A 20,742-nucleotide genomic window follows, 5' to 3' on the forward strand; every position below is an offset into this window, starting at 1 on the left:
GTATTGCATCCCTAATGTATTGCCTCGCATGGTATAAACAGGGCTGGATTTTCGGCAGGTTTGCGACCAGGTTTTCGCTGCTATTTGACCCTCCGCGAAAACCCGGTCGCAAAGCCTGGGCGGGATCCTTGGGTACCTGTTTGCGGCGGCGCTTTTAAATACTGCCGGGGAGAGGTGTGCTGACAGATAGCGATGCAGATTGCGTTACCATCGTACTTTCGGCACTCTCCCAACCCGTACGCCGTGCCCAGAATACCGACAGGTCAAACCTGTCGGTACAGCCCTGCCTGCAGCGGTAAGTATAAAAACCTGCAAAAAAAGGTAAGTTAACGTTTTTATTAAGTTATCTTTCAGCGATTTGCTAGTTAAGGGTTTTGTGAATGTTTTTTGCAAATTTATTTTTTTGTTTTCCCCCTCCAAAGGCTTCCGTCACAGCGCAAATGACCATGGACTAAAGTTGCCGAAACAATCGTGCAATGCCTCCTTTACTGAAAGAGCGAAAGTTCGGCGTAAAAACGGTAGTGCAATGTAAATGTAAATTTTCACATATCGCCACCGTTTTCGCCGAAAAACCCCGAAAGCCAAAAATCCAGCTCATTAGGTCCATGACTTTGATGTTTTGAATATCTTGATAAACTGTACAAAATAAACAACGTATTGTATTACTTTGTCCTGTAAGACACCTGTTTATTTCAAACACTCCATTAAATTAAACAAATAAAAGAAACTCAGGACAGGTATCATTGCCTATTTTTTCCCAATTAGGTTATAGTAAGGAACCTTTCAACTGGTACCAGAGTAGTGCTGAAGTCTCACTATGGGTATGAAATCGATGAAGTGAAGATCATGGGAAAAGATCGATACCTGGTGGCTCACAGCACTGACACATTACTTCTCGGAGACTTGGCTACAAACAAACTTAGTGAGGTATTGTGTGATTTCATATGTCTGCCTTGGATGTTATATTTACCAATTTTTTAAAAGCCTCTTTTTCAATCTGCATTACTCGCCTTTTTTCTTGTAGTAATGCACACCAAAAATAGATTGTTATTAAAGTTAGGTTCTTTTTCTTCTGTTGAGGATCATTGTGCCCAAATTTGGCCCTCCGGTTTTTTCGGCGCACTTACCTGAGGTGTGCTGACTTTCTGCTCTCAAAACGGCGCGGAAAATATCTCGCCGTATTCTCCCCGCGTTGTGGACCGTCCTAGTGCTTGGCGTGGCGTGGCAATCACAGTGGGGGGCGAAGCTCGGGCCCTGCGCTCAAAATAGTGCCGGCAGCTCAAATTATGCGCACTGGAGATGTTGCGCATGCGCAGCAGCTCCTCTGCAGCATGGGACCCGATGCTGACCAGTCATTGTTGCTGGATAGAAGAGGGGGCCAGTAAGCCGAGCGCCTTTTGGCCAGTTTAAAGTGGAGCAGCAAGCAGCCAGCCAGCAGGTGGAAAACTTCGATCAGCCATTTCTTGCTGTCTGGTGCGGCCGTGGCTGGAATGGGCTTGCCGGTGCGTTCTCCTGACGGTGCGTTCTCCTGTCTCTAGCCCTGGCCGAAGGGCTTGCCTGTGAGTTCTCCTGCCGGTGAGTTCTCCCGCCCTTATCCCCAGCCAAGTTGCCTCACGCACCGGCTGGCCCGGGCCGAGTTATGAAGGTAGGACTTAAGTTTTATTATTTTATTATTTATTATTGATGGTTTTTATGCTTCATGAATGTTGTTGAGAAGGTGTTCAGTGCTTTGCAAGGTCCTCTGTGCTTCCCTCCACCCCCCCGCCCCCCGCCTCACCCCATCTCTGGCTACCTGCGCTGATTTCTTAACTCTCCGCAAGTGTTTTCTGTGCGGCCACAAGTGGCCACATATGCTGGCCTAAGTTAGTTTGGAGCAACTATTAGCTGTCCAAACTGGCTTAAATGGCCAAAACCAGGCGTAGGTGGCTGGTAACGCCCCCTTTTGAACAAAACAAAACTAAACGGAAAAATTCCTAACTAACTCGCTTACACTGGCGCAAATTAAATGTGCAGAATGGGGATTTTTAAGATACTCGAGAAAAATCAAGTTGCTCCAAAAAAACTGAGCAACTCCTGGGCAAATTTGGGCCCATTGGGTCCAAGGCTGATGTAAGAGATCTGCTGTGCTCTTAGTTTCCACCCCGGTACCCAGCTGAGCACCCGATCAAGGGATATGGGCTTGCGCAGGGGATGCACCAAGGTAATGCTAATGACCCAGGACATGTGGTTGATTCTCAGGCTTGCTAGGTGCAGTGCGCTTCTGTGACTGTGTGGCTCCTGAGAGAGCCTTGACTTATCGCTCAATTTTTTTATTTTATCTTTCAAATGTTATGCCTTCCTCTCCTGAAGATACTCCTGGGTTGCAGTTCCAGGGGGACCAATAGCCCTTTGTTACACCACCTATGTGAGCCTAGATGATGTTGGCAGGATATTTAGCGATAAAGGATATCACAACTGAGCCTGATTCTCATCTCAGTCAGTGTTCACACAAGGATGCTTTTCCAGTTGGGTAACTGGAGAATGGGGATCTTGGCTCATTTACAACTGCAATGCAAGAGTAGTGTTAAGATCTAGTTGTAGTATTCCAAGAAGGAGTACATTTCTTTCAATGTTTCTGGGGAGACAGCTCAGTGATATTGTACTAATAGACTGTGCCAGAGTGATAGGAATGGGCTCATAACTGTGATTTTCACACATTGCTAAATTTGTGATTTTAGCTGAGGCATCTGCTTGGGAGGAGGGCAACTTAACTTTAGTCGTTGTGTACATTGTGGTGGCCAATACCAGATTAACATTGATTGAGATCTGGGAACAGGTCACTTGTCTACTGTCTCAGCCTTGGAACTGGTAATGGGCAAGGAAGAGAGAATTAAAAATACATATTTATTTAGGCTTTACAGTTATGTGGTACAATATTAGCATACGAATGTTTAATGGGTATGAAATTCCTCTATCCACTTTCTCAAATAAGGCATTTGCATTTTTAATTTAAGGAATTTCATACAAGCCTGTTTGTACACAAATATTGCAATGATAATTCCAAGGCGAGATTTTTTTTCACCAGTAAACTGGTAATCTAATTTCAAGTGAAATTGTTCATAACTTCTCTGTTTTAGGTTGCTTGGCAAGGGTCTGGTGGAAATGAAAAGCTTTACTTTGATAATGAAAGTGTAAGTTCTGCTTAATTTTGAAATTATGTTAAACGTTTGTTTGGTCATAAAAATATATTTTTGTTCTTTGCATGAATGAAACCAGAGTACAAGCTATTCTTGGTAAGATTTTAATAAGAAGAAGTTGAGTTGAAATGTTTAATTTCTACTGCAGAATATCTGATATCATGTGTCTTGCAGTGAAATGATTAAGTTAATTTAAAAAAGGGAAATTATAATTTGAGGAAAGATTTGCTGCTTACTGCATTTGGTGACATTTAGTTTTTGGACCAGAATAAGGCCACACTACAAGCATATGCAAACCTCATCAGCATGGATTATATACTTAAATTTGATCTAATGCTGAATTTCACATCTTCAGACAAGGCTTCAATCACAATAAGCATCTCGTCCAAATTAAATGGCTGTAGCAGGAATCTGGGGACCTGGTTGTTTGAATTGTTTTAAAATATGTTTTATTTTGTGTTTACAAATACAATTTGCAGCAGTTTTTTCAATTGTTGAGTTTCCTGGGTGGTCTGCCATTTTCTTATTTAATTTTATTCCCTCCAATACTTTTTTTCATTATTTTTTGCTGCTGTTGTCATTGAAGTAGCCTAAAATAAAGGCGCAATATAAATGCAAGTTGCCGTTGTTGTTGTTGTAGTAGTAACCTAATATATATTAATTGTTTGCTCACCACCCAAACAGACTAGGTCCACCTGCAGTTTGTGCCCCTCCTCCACTATATTAACCACTCCTATTTTGGTGTCCTCTGCAAACATTGAGATAATGCTACCAGTATCATCTTCCAGATCATTTATGAAAATGTTAAAGAATAGCAATCTTAACACCAAACCCTGCGGGACATCAGTCACCACAGTCACTCTAATTCAGAATACTTCCCATTCACACAGGTGCCTTGACTTCGATCATCCAGCACATTTCATCCCGTCTCAGCACACTGCTGCTAATACCATCTCTTCTAATTTTCTGCAATACTTTTTTATGGGTTACCTTATCAAAAACTTTACCAAGAATCCAATTATATTTCATTTGTATTCTCACCCTTGTTTACATCTTTTGTTATTGGGCCAAAAATTCCGGCCTTACTGGACGCGTATAAAGTGCGCATGGACCCGGCGAGGCCTCGCAAAAGCCGTTTTTTGGGGAGAGATGGGCATGCGTCAAAAACCGGCTTTTCCAAACAGATTCTCCGCATCACTGGGAGAAGGACATCCGCGCGGGAGAGATTGGGCTATTTGCCCAACTCATGCCCAGCGAATGTCCTTCAAACTTTTACACCTGGTAAAAGCAGGCATATGGCTTTCTTTTACAAGCGTAAGAGTTTTAAAATATAAAAATTAAATGTAATCATTCATTTTTATGTTCAAAAACCCTGTCCATTAAGAATAATTTTAATTTTAACCCGACAACACATTAAAACATTTTCCAAAAAATATTTTTTTTTCTAAAACATTTAATTGCATTTAATTTCAATTAATTTTAAATATGTGAGGTTTTTAAAATTTATTCTGTTTCTTGTTTTAGAAAGATTTTCTCATTGATAGTAATGGAAACTCGTAAAAAATGGAATTCCTATTTTTATCATTGAGAATACTGTCTAGTGATTGGTGGTTCAGGCCCACATTTCCATTCGTACGGGGAAGTCATCTTCCCGTACGCTGCGCAGTAAATGAATGCATCTGACCGCAATCGTATGTTCCTTTGTGACCACCAGGTATTTTCGTAAAATTCTTTCGGGTCGGAGGCATTCGTCTGACGCGATTTTCCCCCCCCATTTGTGTCATTTTTGACTGGGCCCACAAGAAGTACATGCAAAAGGGTGGAGTGCAGCCTCCTTCCAAGTTACCATTGTGAAGAATAAGTCCACTGTTCTGCTACCTCTAGCCTTTGAGCTGCTACCTTGCTAGATTATAGGCTCTCCAGTCAAGTATGCTGCAGGTCAAGCTCTCTGGGAAAGCTTTTCATGTGCCAACATCCAATTCAAATTGGGTTGATGGGTTAATGGTAAAATATCGGCGCACTCTGAGGTTGAACTGGCAGAGTAGCTGAGCCGATATCATGGACCAGCGCAACTCCATTTCTGCTAATGTTGTCGAATCAGGGCTTTGGCTTTTATCCCACCAAACGTGGCCATGGTGGTCTCAAAATTTGACTTCTACATTTACAATAATGTCTTATCAACTATATATGCAGTATTCTGAAGAAATCAATTCAAATTACGAGCACACATCAATATATTACTGTAAAATATTTTGTTGTAGGAAACTATTTCATCCAACTTTGGAAGATGTATAATAAATGTTTTCTAAATAATGTTTAAAGTACATTTTTCTTACAGGTGTGCATGATCTTCAATGCTGGTGAATTGACACTTGTGGAATATGGCAACAATGACATTTTGGGATCTGTTAGAACAGAGTTCATGAACCCTCACTTAATCAGGTGTGACTTGTATAGATTTTTAACCCCAGGTTTTGTATTTTGTCTCATTTAAATTGCCTTTCTAAGCCTTTTATTTGTACTAATATGTATCTCTACCTGGGAAAGTAAATGATTAGATCTTTTAATTCTCTCAGTGAATCTTCTAACCGCCAGAACTTTAACTTGCTGTACTGGCTGATTGGAAGTAAAACCTCACAATGAAGGCTAATATGAACGAGCTGGGATCTTGTCCTTTTTGTTCACCATCTTGCTCTGAATTGATACAGCTGGCAGCTTATTGATTAGCAGGCTGTTGTTTCTGTCTCCCCTGGAAAGCAGACTTCTGAGATTTGAAGCTGCTGCTTTATCTTTGAAGTGTTAGTGGCTGTGTAGATCCCACTGAATGTTGAAAATGCACATATTGTAAAACGGACTTATTAATGGTAGTGATGACCATATTTTGTAAAAGGTTCTAGACTGAGAGGAATTGTTTTTCTCTTTCACATTATTTGACAGTGTTCGCCTGAATGAACGCAAACAAAGAGGGGTGGAAGACAACAAGAAACTGGCATATCTGGTAGATATTAAGACAATAGCAATAGGTAGGTTCAATCTAAATAGAACTTATGGCATGGTAACTAACCGACTGTACTTTATTTCAATGGGTAAAGTTAGTGATGTATGTCTCCTAGTGCATGACTGCTTTACTAAAATGATGGCCCGTATTTGAAATGATGGAAATAAAGTAAGAAGCATTGGCTGTTTGGCCCATAAGGTCCATCATAGATTCTACCCAATAAAATCAGTCTTCTGAAGGAGGCAAGCAACCAACTGCAGGTAAAACTATTGATAAAATAAAACTCTGCAAACTGTATCCTGACTCCCGAAGGTAATCACATAAAACTGAACTGGCCTCACCTTCCAACCCACAGTGTCCAACTCTGGCCTGTTACACTTCCACTGATGACATGTCCATGTTTACAGAAGCATGGGAACCATGTTCCATGGAATATTTGACCACCTGTACCTTTACTCATAACCTTCAGGCCCATTCTTGACTTTTTTTTTTAAAAAAGGAGCCAATCAACATCGTGTACTTGCTTTGGTAAGATTTTTAAAAATCTTCTGGTTTCTTCACACAAAAGGTTACTGCAGAAGATAAAGGTACGTGGAGTCAGAGGAAAATGTATTAGCATGGATAGAGAATTGGCTGGCGAACAGAAAGCAGAGAGTCGGGATAAATGGGTCCTTTTCGGGTTGGAAATCAGTGGTTAGTGGTGTGCCACAGGGATTGGTGCTAGGACCACAACTGTTTACAATATACATAGATGACCTGGAAGAGGGGACAGAGTGTAGTGTAACAAAATTTGCAGATGGCACAAAGATTAGTGGGAAAGCGGGTTGTGTGTAGAGGACGCAGAGAGTCTGCAAAGAGATTTAGAGAGGTTAAACGAATGGGCTAAGATTTGGCAGATGGAATACAATGTCGGAAAATGTGAGGTCATCCACCTTGGAAAAAAAACAGTAAAAGGGAATATTATTTGAATGGGGAGAAATTACAACATGCTGTGGTGCAGAGGGACCTGGGGGTCCTTGTGCATGAATCCCAAAAGGTTAGTTTGCAGGTGCAGCAGGTAATCAGGAAGGCGAATGGAATGTTGGCCTTCATTGCGAGAGGGATGGAGTACAAAAGCAGGGAGGTCTTGCTGCAACTGTATAAGGTATTGGTAAGGCCGCACCTGGAGTACTGTGTGCAGTTTTGGTCACCTTACTTAAGGAAGGATATACTAGCTTTGGAAGGGGTACAGAGACGATTCACTAGGCTGATTCGAGAAATGAAGGGGTTACCTTATGATGATAGATTGAGTAGACTGGGTCTTTACTCGTTGGAGTTCAGAAGGATGAGGGGTGATCTAATTAGAAACATTTAAAATCATGAAAGGGATAGACAAGATAGAGGCAGAGAGGTTGTTTCCACTGGTAGGGGAGACTAGAACTAGGGGGCACAGCCTCAAAATACGGAGGAGCCAATTTAAAACCGAGTTGAGAAAGAATTTCTTCTCCCAGAGGGTTGTGAATCTGTGGAATTCTCTGCCCAAGGAAGCAGTTGAGGCTAGCTCATTGAATGTTTTCAAGTCAAAGATAGATAGATTTTTAACCAATAAGGGAATTAAGGTTATGGGGAGAGGGCGGGTAAGTGGAGCTGAGTCCACGACCAGATCAGCCATGATCTTATTGAATGGCGGAGCAGGCTCGAGGGGCTAGATGGCCTACTCCTGTTCCGAATTCTTATGTTCCTTAATTTACTACTTGTGTCTATGATTACAGTCTGAATCAAATAACCTGCTTACAACTACAATAACCATTAACTCTCATAATTTTAAAAAGAAAGAATTGCATTTATATAGCGCCTTTCATGACCACCGGATGTCTCAAAGCGCATTACAGCCAATGAAGTACTTTTGGGAGTGTAGTCATTGTTGTAATGTGGGAAACGTGGCAACCAGCTTGCGCACAGCAAACTCCCACAAACAGCAATGTGATAATGTTGATTGAGGGATAAATATTGGCCAGGACACCAGGGAGAACTCTCCTGCTCTTCTTTGAAGTAGTGCCATGGGATCTTTTACGTCCACCTGAGAGCAAACTGGGCCTTGGTTTAACGGCTCATCCGAAAGACGGCACCTCCAACAGTGCAGCACTCTCTCAGCACTGTGCTGGAGTGTCAGCCTAGATTTATGCTGCTGAAGTCCGTGGAGTGGGACTTGAACCCACAACCTTCTGACTCCGAGGCGAGTGTGCTACTCACTGAGCTGCAGCTGACACTTAAAAGACATTGACTAGTGATCTAGTTTCCTTTTGCTATAATGAACACCAATTAAATAAGCCTTCCATGAAACTTATGGTGAAATTATAGAGGACAGCTTGTATTGATGTGAAGGGGTTTTTCATTTTGAATCTATTCAAAATTACAGTATAAATGTAGCATCATCTTACTAAGTCATTGATTCTAGCAGTGTGAAACTGCCTGGGACAGGTGCTGTATAATTCCACACCACTCCAAAAGTGGTTTCCAATACAATATCAATACCAACAATATAACTGAGTCATTGTTGCTTTTCTGTAAATGCTTTCCATCAATATTTTGTACAATGCCCATAATTGCACAAGGTATTCCAATAAGTCTTGTTCGTGAGTTGTACAGTGTTAAAATAACTTGTGTCATGCCCTCAAGGTGGATCCCAGTACATGGTTAGTCTTGTTGATGGACATTGTTGATGGACAAACGTAGGTCCCCTGCAGTCAGAATCAGGGGAAGTCATAACGGGGAACAAAGAAATGGCGGACCAATTGAACAAGTACTTTGGTTCGGTATTCACTAAGGAGGACACAAACAACCTTCCGGACATAAAAGGGGTCAGAAGGTCTAGTAAGGAGGAGGAACTGAGGGAAATCCTTATTAGTCGGGAAATTGTGTTGGGGAAATTGATGGGATTGAAGGCCGATAACTCCCCAGGGCCTGATGGACTGCATCCCAGAATACTTAAGGAGGTGGCCTTGGAAATAGCGGATGCATTGACAGTCATTTTCCAACATTCCATTGATACTGGATCAGTTCCTATGGAGTGGAGGGTAGCCAATGTAACCCCACTTTTTAAAAAGGAGGGAGAGAGAAAACAGGGAATTATAGACCGGTCAACCTGACATCGGTAGTGGGTAAAATGATGGAATCAATTATTAAGGATGTCATAGCAGCACATTTGGAAAGAGGTGACATGATAGGTCCAAGTCAGCATGGATTTGTGAAAGGGAAATCATGCTTGATAAATCTTCTGTAATTTTTTGAGGATGTTTCCAGTAGAGTGGACAAGGGAGAACCAGTTGATGTGGTATATTTGGACTTTCAGAAGGCTTTCGACAAGGTCCCACACAAGAGATTAATGTGCAAAGTTAAAGCACATGGGATTGGGGGTAGTGTGCTGACATGGATTGAGAACTGGTTGAAAGACAGGAAGCAAAGAGTAGGAGTAAATGGGTACTTTTCAGAATGGCAGGCAGTGACTAGTGGGGCACCGCAAGGTTCTGTGCTGGGGCCCCAGCTGTTTACACTGTACATTAATGATTTAGACGAGGGGATTAAATGTAGTATCTCCAAATTTGCGGATGACACTAAGTTGGGTGGCAGTGTGAGCTGCGAGGAGGATGCTATGAGGCTGCAGAGCGACTTGGATAGGTTAGATGAGTGGGAAAATGCATGGCAGATGAAGTATAATGTGGATAAATGTGAGGCTATCCACTTTGGTGGTAAAAACAGAGAGACAGATTATTATCTGAATGGTGACAGATGAGGAAAAGGGGAGGAGCAACGAGACCTGTATGTCATGATACATCAGTCATTGAAGGTTGGCATGCAGGTACAGCAGGCGGTTAAGAAAGCAAATGGCATGTTGGCCTTCATAGCGAGGGGATTTGAGTACAGGGGCAGGGAGGTATTGCTACAGTTGTACAGGGCCTTGGTGAGGCCATACCTGGAGTATTGTGTACAGTTTTGGTCTCCTAACCTGAGGAAGGACATTCTTGCTATTGAGGGAGTGCAGCGAAGGTTCACCAGACTGATTCCTGGGATGGCGGGACTGACCTATCAAGAAAGACTGGATCAACTGGGCTTGTATTCACTGGAGTTCAGAAGAATGAGAGGGGACCTCATAGAAACGTTTAAAATTCTGATGGGTTTAGACAGGTTAGATGCAGGAAGAATGTTCCCAATGTTGGGGAAGTCCAGAACCAGGGGTCACAGTCTAAGGATAAGGGGTAAGCCATTTAGTACCGAGATGAGGAGAAACTTCTTCACCCAGAGAGTGGTGAACCTGTGGAATTCTCTACCACAGAAAGTTGTTGAGGCCAATTCACTAAATATATTCAAAAAGGAGTTAGATGAAGTCCTTACTACTAGGGGGATCAAGGGGAATGGCGAGAAAGCAGGAATGGGGTACTGAAGTTGCATGTTCAGCCATGAACTCATTGAATGGTGGTGCAGGCTAGAAGGGCCGAATGGCCTACTCCTGCATCTATTTTCTATGTTTCTATAGTGATGGGATACTTTCAATGAATACTTTAATCACACCCAAATTCTTTTTCATCTATCTCTCCAATATTTCTATCACTGAATCGAAGCTGATGGGACAGACTACTTTGGTTCCAAAATTTATAAAAGAGAGTTTAAAAAGGTTTGCAATTGCATTTATAATTGCAAAAATAATTTAAGACCATTTTTCTTAGAAGTATCCCAATACTATTTTGTGACAAGTTTTGCACCATACTTGTGACACTGGGAGGCTGGAGAAGGACATTATTCAACAGTTTTTACTGGTGTTTCCATTCTGTATAAACAAAGTGACCTTTTCAAAAATATTAACTGCATTTTGTAAACTTAAAATTTTTCAAAGTTTATCACAGTTAGGCATTCCAACTTCATCATATTGAGTGATAAGTATCATGAAGTTGAAATTCCTCCTGTTGATTTTTAACAAAAAAAGTCAGAGTACAAAATGAGAAATCCTGCTGTGTACTTATGTTTTTTTTGCAAAATTATCAACAAAAGGAAATTTATCTTCATGTTTCATGACTTATTAGTATTGGTGCAACAGTGATTGGATAGAAATACATTGAAGTTATATCAATTATTGCTCAGCTAATTTGTCCAGATTGCCTAGTTTATGATCCAATCTGATGCTGATTAATTTTCAATTGCAAATTGTTAGCTTCTTTCTCTGAAACTTTCAAGAAGGTTGGGCCATTCTCTGCAGTGACTGAGTTGAGTATAAGAGGGAGCAGAGTGTAATAAAAGAAATAAGATGTTACATCACTGAGGAAAAAGTGATGTTACATATGTTGGGGTGTTGAAGAGTTTCAGCTCTACCATCCTTGCAAATGTAAAATGCATGGCGGAAAGTAATCAGCAGCAGAAATAACTTGGAGGGTGGAAGGTGGAAGATTATGTTTTTAAATTAATCACCATATTTTTGTTTCTTTTCTTCCCAGTGGATCTATTATCTGGTTATAACTTGAGCACCATAAGTCATGATACAAAGATTGACTGGTTAGAACTGAATGAAACTGGACACAAGCTGCTTTTCAGAGACAAAAAACTTGGTGTAAGTTCTTACTATTTTACTGTAGAATACACAAAATAGGATAATGTCTGTAAGTTTCACATATTGATACAGTAGGCACTTTTGCAACTTCTGAATCATTATAAGAACAACCAGTTTCAGTTGAATTGTGGCTGGGTGCATGGTCAAGCTTGGGCTGACATTATCAGTGCATTTTGGGCTACCATGAGGAAAATTAATTACATGAAATTGACATCGATGTGGTGTTTGCAGAGCAGCAATCTGGGGTTTAGGAATCTTCAGTAATGCACAGGGAAGAACTGACCAAGAATATCAATGTGACAGAGGGCCTTGACACTGGACTCAGGTGATGCATCACTATTGGAGTCAAGATTACGGGCGTTCCTTAGATTTGTGCTTCTCAAGAAATTCATTTAATTTAAAAATAAAAGTGGTGGGTAAAGAGAATAATTTAAATACCATCTGAATCTGCACTACGTACTAATTTAAATCGGAACAGAAAGCTATGAGATTTTGAAAACTGCTGCTTTAAATGTTTTTTTAAAACATAGCTTTGGGAATAAAAACCATTCTGCTCATGGAACAATTATTTTCTTCTATCCTGCAGTTGCACCTGTTTGATATAGAAGAGAACACAAAGACAACAGTCCTGAATTATTGCACTTATGTTCAATGGGTACCTGGCAGTGATGTAGCTGTGGCCCAGAACCGTGGCAATCTTTGTGTTTGGTACAATATTGATGCTCCAGAACGAGTTACAATGTTTCCACTTAAGGTAAGGAAAATAACAGAGAAAAAAATATATAATATATCAAAACAACTAAACAATACCTATAAAGCTCATGGCACAAATTCAGTAGTCGGTTGCTCCGTAGACTTTACAAAAATACCAAATTTATAATCTTGGCTGCAACATCCCATTTTAAAGTTGGCCTTGTTCCATTTTTGAAAAAATCTACCAATCCCTCAAAACTTGAAGTGAAGTAAATCCAACTATGTTTTTTTGTATTCATGCTGTCACCATGAAAAATTATGTTAGTTTTAATCTGGATATCAGTATCAGCTGTGGCTCAGTGGGTAGCACACTCGACTCTGAGTCAGAAGGTTGTGGGTTCAAGTCCCACTCCAGGGACTTGAGCACATAAATCTAGGCTGACACACTCCAGTGCAGTGCTGAAGGAGTGCTGCACTGTTGGAGGTGCCATCTTTCGGATGAGACGTTAAATCGAGCCCCTGTCTGCTCTCTCAGGTGGACATAAAAGATCCCCTGGCACTATTTTGAGGGCTAATACTTATCCCTCAATCAACATAACAAAAGCAGATTATCTGGTCATTATCACATTGCTGTTTGTGGGAGCTTACTGTGTGCAAATTGGCTGCCACGTTTCCCACATTACAACAGTGACTACACTCCAAAAGTGCTTCATTGCCTGTAAAGTGCTTTGAGATGTCCAAGTCTTTCTTATATATTTTAATGGTAAATAAAATTTATAGATTTGTACATTTTGCAGAATTGAACTGGGAGAAAGTTGGAACAAAACTGCATTATATTAAAAGTCCTGTAAACCCCCTGTTTAATTTTGTGTTGCATCTTGTATTATGATATATGTAATGATTAGTTTAAAATTTTGAGATTACTGATCATCCACTGAAGGCACTTGAGATGACCACGGTTGGCAAATTCAAACAGCTCTGAACATTGAGGTCAAGGACTGGCAAAATGCTCCTTGCACAGACTCACTTTGCCACCTCTACCCATTACTGCTGAGCACTTTGTCTGGCAACCCTCCTGGTACCTGGTGGGAGGAGGACTTCCCTCTGCCTGCTGACCTGCTCCACCAATACCTCTAATGCAGCGACTGAGAATTGGGGGTGGAGGTGTGCAGTTGTTGGGTAGCGGGGCCTTACAGCTTCTCTTTCACCTGCCATTGTTAGAAACCTTCAGTAACAGTTGCCTGCAGTCAAAGTGCACTTCCACTTTGAGGTGCATGCTGCCTTAAATAGCATCAGCGATGCCCGATATTCACGGTTCCCTCCCATTAGACAAGCTGACAATCAATAGTGCTAGAGCCCGCCTATTTAATGATAGTGAGGGCCAATGTTCCCGTTCAGCTGCGCAGCGGTCTGGAGGTCCCATGCAGCCGACTCACTGGCTTTTAAATGGAAATTTTAAATGCGTGGAAATTTGAATGGGCTGTGCAGTCCAAAAAAGGAGCACGCACCCTCCAAAAAGATTGGACGGAACATTGGTGAGGGCCCTTGAACAATTTCACTTCTTAGTTGCCCCCACATATTTTGGCACTCACTGCACCGACTCTGGGCCTGAAAAAGGGCTCAGCCGAGTTTCTACCCATGTCTCATACCTGTTGGGCAATATCACCATTTCAATTAGATATTTCCCTCTCATAGGGGCCAAGTTTCGGCCTGAGTTGCTCCTGTTTTTTTGGAGCAACTGGTTGAGAATGGAGTATCTTAGAAATTGCAATTCTCGGCATTTAGTTTGCTCCAGTTCTGGTCAGTTAGAACAGTTTCACTTTGGAACAGATTTTTTTTTTTCAAAAGGGGGCATGTCCGGCCACTTACGCCCGTTTTGAAAGTTTAGGCAGTGAAAACATACTCCAAACTAACTTAGAATGGAGTAAATGTAGATTTTTGTACGCTCAGAAAAACCTTGTCTACACTTAGAAAATCAGGCGTAGGTTACAAATCAGGTGTAGGGAATGGGGGGGTTTAAAGGGAAGTTTACAAACATTAAACACTTCAGTTTTACAAATAAAGAGCCATCATCAATAATAAATGATAAAATACATCAATAAATCAACCAATAAATCAAAAAAAATTAATAAAAAATTTAAAAAATCAATAAATAAAACATTTTCTACTTACTGACTGCAGCACCGGGAGTCTTCCAACAGTGTGCTGGGACGGTGTCTCTGTCAGTGTCTCTATCTCTCTCTCTGTCTGTCTGTGTGTGTGTCCCTCACTCTGTCTGTCAGTGTCTGTGTTTCTGACAGCGAAGGGTGGAGGGGGGAGGAGGAGAAGAGGGGAGAGGAGAGGAGGGGAGGGGAGGGAGGGGAGGCGAGGGGGGGAGGAGGAGAAGAAGAGAAGGAGGCTGAACGGCCGTGCCCAAGATTTCGGGCTGGATTTACAGGTAGGTGGCGTTGGGTCTTGGGTCCGGTGGGGGAGAGTAGCGGAGATTGGTGGGGGAGTCGCAGAGATCGGGCGGGGTGGGAGGAGTCGGGGGGGGGGGGTGGGAGGAGTCGCGGAGGTCGGGGGTGGGAGGAGTCGCGGAGGTCGGGGGTGGGAGGGGTCGGGGGTGGGAGGAGTCACGGAGGTCGGGGGTGGGAGGAGTCGCGGAGGTCGGGGGTGGGAGGAGTCGCGGAGGTCGGGGGTGGGAGGAGTCGCGGAGGTCGGGGGGTGAGGAGTCGCGGAGGTCGGGGGGGGAGGAGCCGCGGAGGTCGGGGGGGGGGGAGAGGAGCTGCGGAGGTCGGGGGGAGGAGCCGCGGAGGTCGGGGGGGGGGGGAGGAGCCGCGGAGGTCGGGGGAGGAGCCGCGGAGGTCGGGGGGGAGGAGTCGCGGAGGTCGGGGGAGGGGGGGAGTCGCGGAGGTCGCGGGGGGGGGGTGGCGGAGTTCGGCCAGGGCTAGGGGCTGCGTGCTTCGGGCCCCTCCCACAGTTTTGGCCGCCTGTTGCTACTGCACATGCGCAGAGGTCCCGGCACTGTTTTCAGCGCAGGGACCTGGCTCCGTCCCCCACAGCTTGTGCTGCGCCGCGCCCAGCTCTAGAGGACATACAGGGAGCCGGAGAACAGGTGAGTTTTTTTTAGGCGCACTTTGTAGCGCGAAAAATAGGCGTCCAGGTCCGGGCTGCGCCGTTTTAGGTGCGGCCCGAAACCTGGGCCCATAGAATTCTGCTATTTCAGGTCTGTAATTGCACCTTGAACCTCATCCAACAAGGACAGTTTTGCACTGGCTGATTACTGTTGTGCATTAAGATCATTTGGCTTGGTCACCTCTGGATGAATCCCCAGCCTAGCACTGAATGCAGTAGAAATTAATACATCTTCTCCAATAAACATGTGGACCACCCCCATAGCTTACATAATTACATGGTATGAGTGGAAACTAGAAATATTTCAATTTTTTTTTCAATTGGATAAATGGTGGATGGCTTTGCACTATAAGTACTCCAGCATTCTTGCTCCTTTAATATCAAACTTCAGAAAAACACATCCCAAAATTATTTTTTAAACATACTTTTCTACTTTAACCATTCCTTTGGCATCTATAAGTGAGACTACAATTTTTCTATGTTTTGGCTATTTTTGTGTGGTGACCCCATATCCACAAGGAATTGGGTTATGCTCATTTCACAAACAACGCTTGCAGAAAGAGAGGCTAAATTCCATCATTTTGAGCAGGCTTGAAAACCAGAGGGGTAACTTTCACTTTCACTGGTGGCAGACCATTGGCGGTAGCAGATTGGCCAGCCATTACACACACTGCCCAATTTTCTTTTCCAATTACTGCTAGTTTTCCAGCACTGCCGAAAGTGAAAATTATGCTCCAGGTCTCAAAGATGGAAAGGAAATGTATTAACCCATTGTTCGATCCAGTATCTTGTACAGTATTGTTTGGCAAGTTAGGTATCAGATATGCATCATATATATGTAATACTTGTGTGACTTGAAATTCAATCCAGCCAAGACTAATTGATTGGATGAAAATACCACTTTTCTGTTTGCTCTAGCATTCTTCGACCTGTAAGGGGAATATGTTTAGGCAATGCCAACCTACCTTCAAGTGAGCATGTGTCCGTGACAAAAACTGCTCCTAATTTGACAATGATTGGATCACTAAATTGGCAGTCTTGTTCAGAGAAACCACAAGGATGGCTAGTTGCAAAGTGAAAGAATTAATTCTGTGGTAAATAGAATTGTGCTGCATTTTGTTTGTTTGGGGTTTAGCATGTTGGGGTAAAAAGAAGGCTTCTCTTCTTCAGGGTAGATTCTCTGAAATAAGGAATCGACACCAGCCCTTATAACCACTATGGAATCAATCAGACGAAACCTTGGATTCACTTTACGATCTTTATTCAAGCATATGCAGGGGAAGCATCACAGTCTTAGGCAGCTAAGAAAAGACCTTCACCAAGTGATGGTTTCACACACAGTTAGACAGTTTCCGAGGCGTGAGGTCCTCATGCACAATCATCTACAACCACCGGTTGGCCTACAGCATATCAGCGGAGCTACATTGATTCGTTAACCCTATCAGACTGGCTGCTGAGTGGTTTCACAGCATCTCCATCTCCCCATCGCATGAGGAGCTGACCTTAGTCCATTGGAATGTGGTGTTCTGCAGTTTTAACCTTGCTCTGGCTTTTCCAGTTTGATCGGCAGTTTTTAAAGCACGAGCCTTCAACCTGATTTCATGCCATACCTTATTTCGGTTTTAAGTATACCTTTTACCCCCTGACAAGCACAATGCTGGCTTACAATAGAATACTCTATATTCAGTCCATGTTGTATATGATGAGGAATGATTGATGACAAAGGGTACTTTTTGCTGAGGAAATATGGATGAGAAATATTTGATCTGCCTGTTGATACCCTATTCCAATTGTTTGTCTTCATTGTCCTCGTTACATTTCTGGCTCATAATATTATGTCACCTAACATACAAAGATCTTAATGTGCATAACTAGACTGGTGCAATTTATTGACGAACTTCTTTTTGAATTGCCAAAATCTTTGGCATATCAGAAACATAGTATAATGTATTTATCATCATTGTTCTTGAGCAATATATTGTGGCAACCTCTGGAGGTTGCATTTATTCTTGAAGGAGTTGACATTTCAGATAGTTTGTTTTGAACTCAAATAAATTGAGCTACAGTTTAAAAAAAAAACATGAATTGGGATGGGGTTGGGGAGAGATCAAATAAATTAACCATAAATGCTTTGTTTGATATATTACCTTACTAGATTTTAAAATGCGTGGCTGATTGACTGCTTTATTTTATTTTTCTTTTCTCTACAGGGTGATATTGTAGATCTGGAGCGGAATAATGGTAAAACAGAAGTTGTAGTCACTGAGGGAGTGAATACTATTTCTTACACTTTGGATGAAGGACTGATTGAATTTGGCACAGCAATCGATGATGGAGATTACAACAGGTTGGTACTGAGCATTAACATTTCAGTTCTTTGATATTGGAAGTAGGCTTTCTGAATTTTTTTTTTTTTTTAAAGGTGTAACCTCAACTCCCTCGGATTATATTCAGATCGAAATGAATTGATATTCCATATGGTATTTGAGTTTGCACAGCTTTCTGCAGCAACAAAATTCTGCTTTGAATCGCGTCTTTTGCACCAAGCTATTTTAATATTTTCAGGTGCAGCGCACAAGAATTTATATTATGTAGACAAAATGCGCAATTTGTTTATGCACACAATACCTTGTATAATAGAAATTCTTTTGAAGGTACGGGAAATTATTAAAACATTGCATTAAAAAAACTTTGGTCTGGGGTTCCTTTTCTAAGAAAGGCCCTCAAAGAAAGAAAATCAAAGGGCATAATTGTAAGCATAACCAAAAATTTAGCTCATCTTCCCATTGGTTGCTCAATTGTATTGTTCCTTTGGCTTAAATTTTCTACATTAAGTATGGTTTGTAATTTGTGAAGAACTAGTATAAATGCCAGATCTGTGCTGCTTACATTATGTGAAGTACTGATTCTATGATGCACATTGGCTGAGTCTACTCCTCTGGTCCAGAAGCAGCTTTCCTCTTGAGCAGTGGAGATCAAGACGCAAGCTCCTTTCACTTAGTCTGTGGTTCCTTTCTTCTTTGCACACTTGTGCACAACACAGATTTTAAGCCTGAGCTTTTTAAAATTCCCAAGCTTGGAGGATGAGAAAAGGCTGCTCCCTGATTTGTGGATTTAGACCAATGAAGGAGCAACCTTTTAACATGAATCAGGAATCAAGTGTTTTTGGGCCAGGAAGTTTCGAGAGCTGAGGTTGACGCTTCTACCATGCAACTGTCTTCTGGATAGTGTTGGAGACCTTGACAGAAGACACAGGCAATGGTGGTTGCAACAATAGTGGTGGTAGTAGACATGAACGAAAAAAGCAGCAGAGTGAGCAGTAGGAAGCATCATGGGCAGTGGTGAACCAGACTGTTAAGTGAATAGCAAAAGGCTAAGTAAGGTAGAGATTCTTAATGCAGGGAGGCTTGGATAATGTGTTTGGGGAAGGCTTAACATTTTTGCACACGAGCGGTCTCGCATTTTTGTGTATGAGGTGCTTCTGATTTTTTGGTGAATGGGGAAGGTGCTTGCATTTTAGTTTATGCTGCCCCTACTTTTGTTGTAATCGTATGCAGCCAACTCGTTGGTTGTGGCATATGGATGGAATGTGGCATTTGGAGCGGTCTCCTGCTCCAAGAAATTGGACATCTCTGCTGAACAAATTGATATAACTAGTTGAAAGAAAGAAAAAGAATACTAGTCCTGTAATGTACTCTTCAGTATTCTAATATATAGAAGACGATAGCAACCACCCCAAACACAGAAATGCAAGCCCCCCTCCCCCTCCCATATGCCAAACTTGAATTGTTCTCTCCAAAAAAATTAATGTTTTTGACATCAATTGTACTCCAGAACCCAGGTAGGGAGTAGAGGGGGTGAGATAAACACCTGTCAGATTTCTGATATTTAAGAATGTCCCTTTCAGCAGCTGGCTAAGAAATGAAAGAACCACTGAACGCCTAGTGTGTATCTTACTGATCAGCTCCATGGGTTCAAATTGGAGATAAAAAGCCAATGGTTTGGGAAATATTTCACTACTTTTCTTTCAACATAATGAGTCTAAGTATTGATATGTTTTCCAGGGCTACTGCTTTCCTGGAAACATTGGAGATGTCATCAGAGACCGAAGCCATGTGGAAAACATTAAGCAAACTTTCATTGGAAGCCCAGCAGTTACATATTGCAGAGAGGTAATAATAGTTTGTTGTACTATTGGGAGAAGCAAAGAGGAACAGTTTTTTTAACATATAGTACAATGAAATAGATGGGCTGGTCTAATCCACGACACTCATTGGGCCCAAGTTTCGGGCCGCGCCGAGAACGGCGCAGCCCCGACCTGGACACTCATTTTTCGCGCCACAAAGTGCGCCTGAAAAAAAATTCCAGATTCTCCGGCTCCCTGCTGGTCCACTGGCCCTCGGCGCAGCGCAGCACGAGCTGCAGGGGGCGGAGCTAGGTCCCTGCGCTGAAAACAGTGCCGGGATCTCTGCACATGCGCGTTACAGTGGGCGCGAAAGTGCAGTAGCTCCAGACGCCCAAAACTGTGAGAGGGGCCCGAAGCACGCAGCTCCTAGCCCTGGCCGAATGGCCTCACTGGGGCTGCGTGCATAAGGCTCCTCCCACGCTCAGCTCCTGCTTCCTCCGGACCGGACCCGACTTGACTCCCGCTCCCACCCTCCCCACCAGACCGCACCCCCCCTCCCCCCGACCCGACCTCCGCTTCCCCCGCTCCCGACCAATCTACCCCCCACCCCCCGACCGACTCCCCTCCGCCCCGACCCGCGCTCCCCCCGGACCCCGGCCCCGACGCCAGCTACCTGTCAATCCGGTAAGTCTAAGCTCAAAGTCTTGGGCCTGGCCGAACCCGGCCCGTTCAGCCTCCCTCTCCTTTCTTTCTCTCCCTTCTCTCTCCCTCTCTCTCTTCCCCCCTTCTCTCCCCCCTTCCCCTCCCTCCCTTCTCCTCCCTCCCTTCTCTCCCCCCTTCCCCTCCCTCCCTTCTCTCCCCCCTTCCCCTCCCTCCCTTCTCTCCCCCCTTCCCCTCCCTTCTCTCCCCCCTTCCCCTCCCTCCCTCCCTTCTCTCACCCCCCTCCTCCCTCCCTCCCTTCTCTTCCCCCCCCACCTCTCCTCCCTCCTTTCTCACCCCCCCCTCCCTGCCTTCTTACCCCCCCTTCTCTCTCACCCCCCCTCCCCTCCCTCCCTTC

At 43.1% G+C, this 20,742-nt stretch overlaps 1 protein-coding gene across 3 annotated transcripts in view; it reads left to right on the plus strand.

The window, feature by feature from the left end:
• The window catches only part of ift172 (intraflagellar transport 172), a 159,311-nt gene that overhangs the window by 32,511 nt on the left and 106,058 nt on the right, over window positions 1–20,742 (plus strand). For all 3 annotated transcript variants that reach the window (XM_070885161.1, XM_070885162.1, XM_070885163.1), the window contains 8 exons: window positions 766–927; window positions 3,117–3,170; window positions 5,515–5,618; window positions 6,114–6,199; window positions 11,640–11,752; window positions 12,339–12,506; window positions 17,770–17,906; window positions 19,624–19,731. In XM_070885161.1, the coding sequence (XP_070741262.1) occupies window positions 766–927; window positions 3,117–3,170; window positions 5,515–5,618; window positions 6,114–6,199; window positions 11,640–11,752; window positions 12,339–12,506; window positions 17,770–17,906; window positions 19,624–19,731 (932 nt within the window). The remainder of the gene's footprint in view (window positions 1–765; window positions 928–3,116; window positions 3,171–5,514; window positions 5,619–6,113; window positions 6,200–11,639; window positions 11,753–12,338; window positions 12,507–17,769; window positions 17,907–19,623; window positions 19,732–20,742) is intronic.

This window comes from Pristiophorus japonicus, chromosome 7, assembly GCF_044704955.1.
Source record: "Pristiophorus japonicus isolate sPriJap1 chromosome 7, sPriJap1.hap1, whole genome shotgun sequence".
NCBI lineage: Eukaryota > Metazoa > Chordata > Chondrichthyes > Pristiophoridae > Pristiophorus > Pristiophorus japonicus.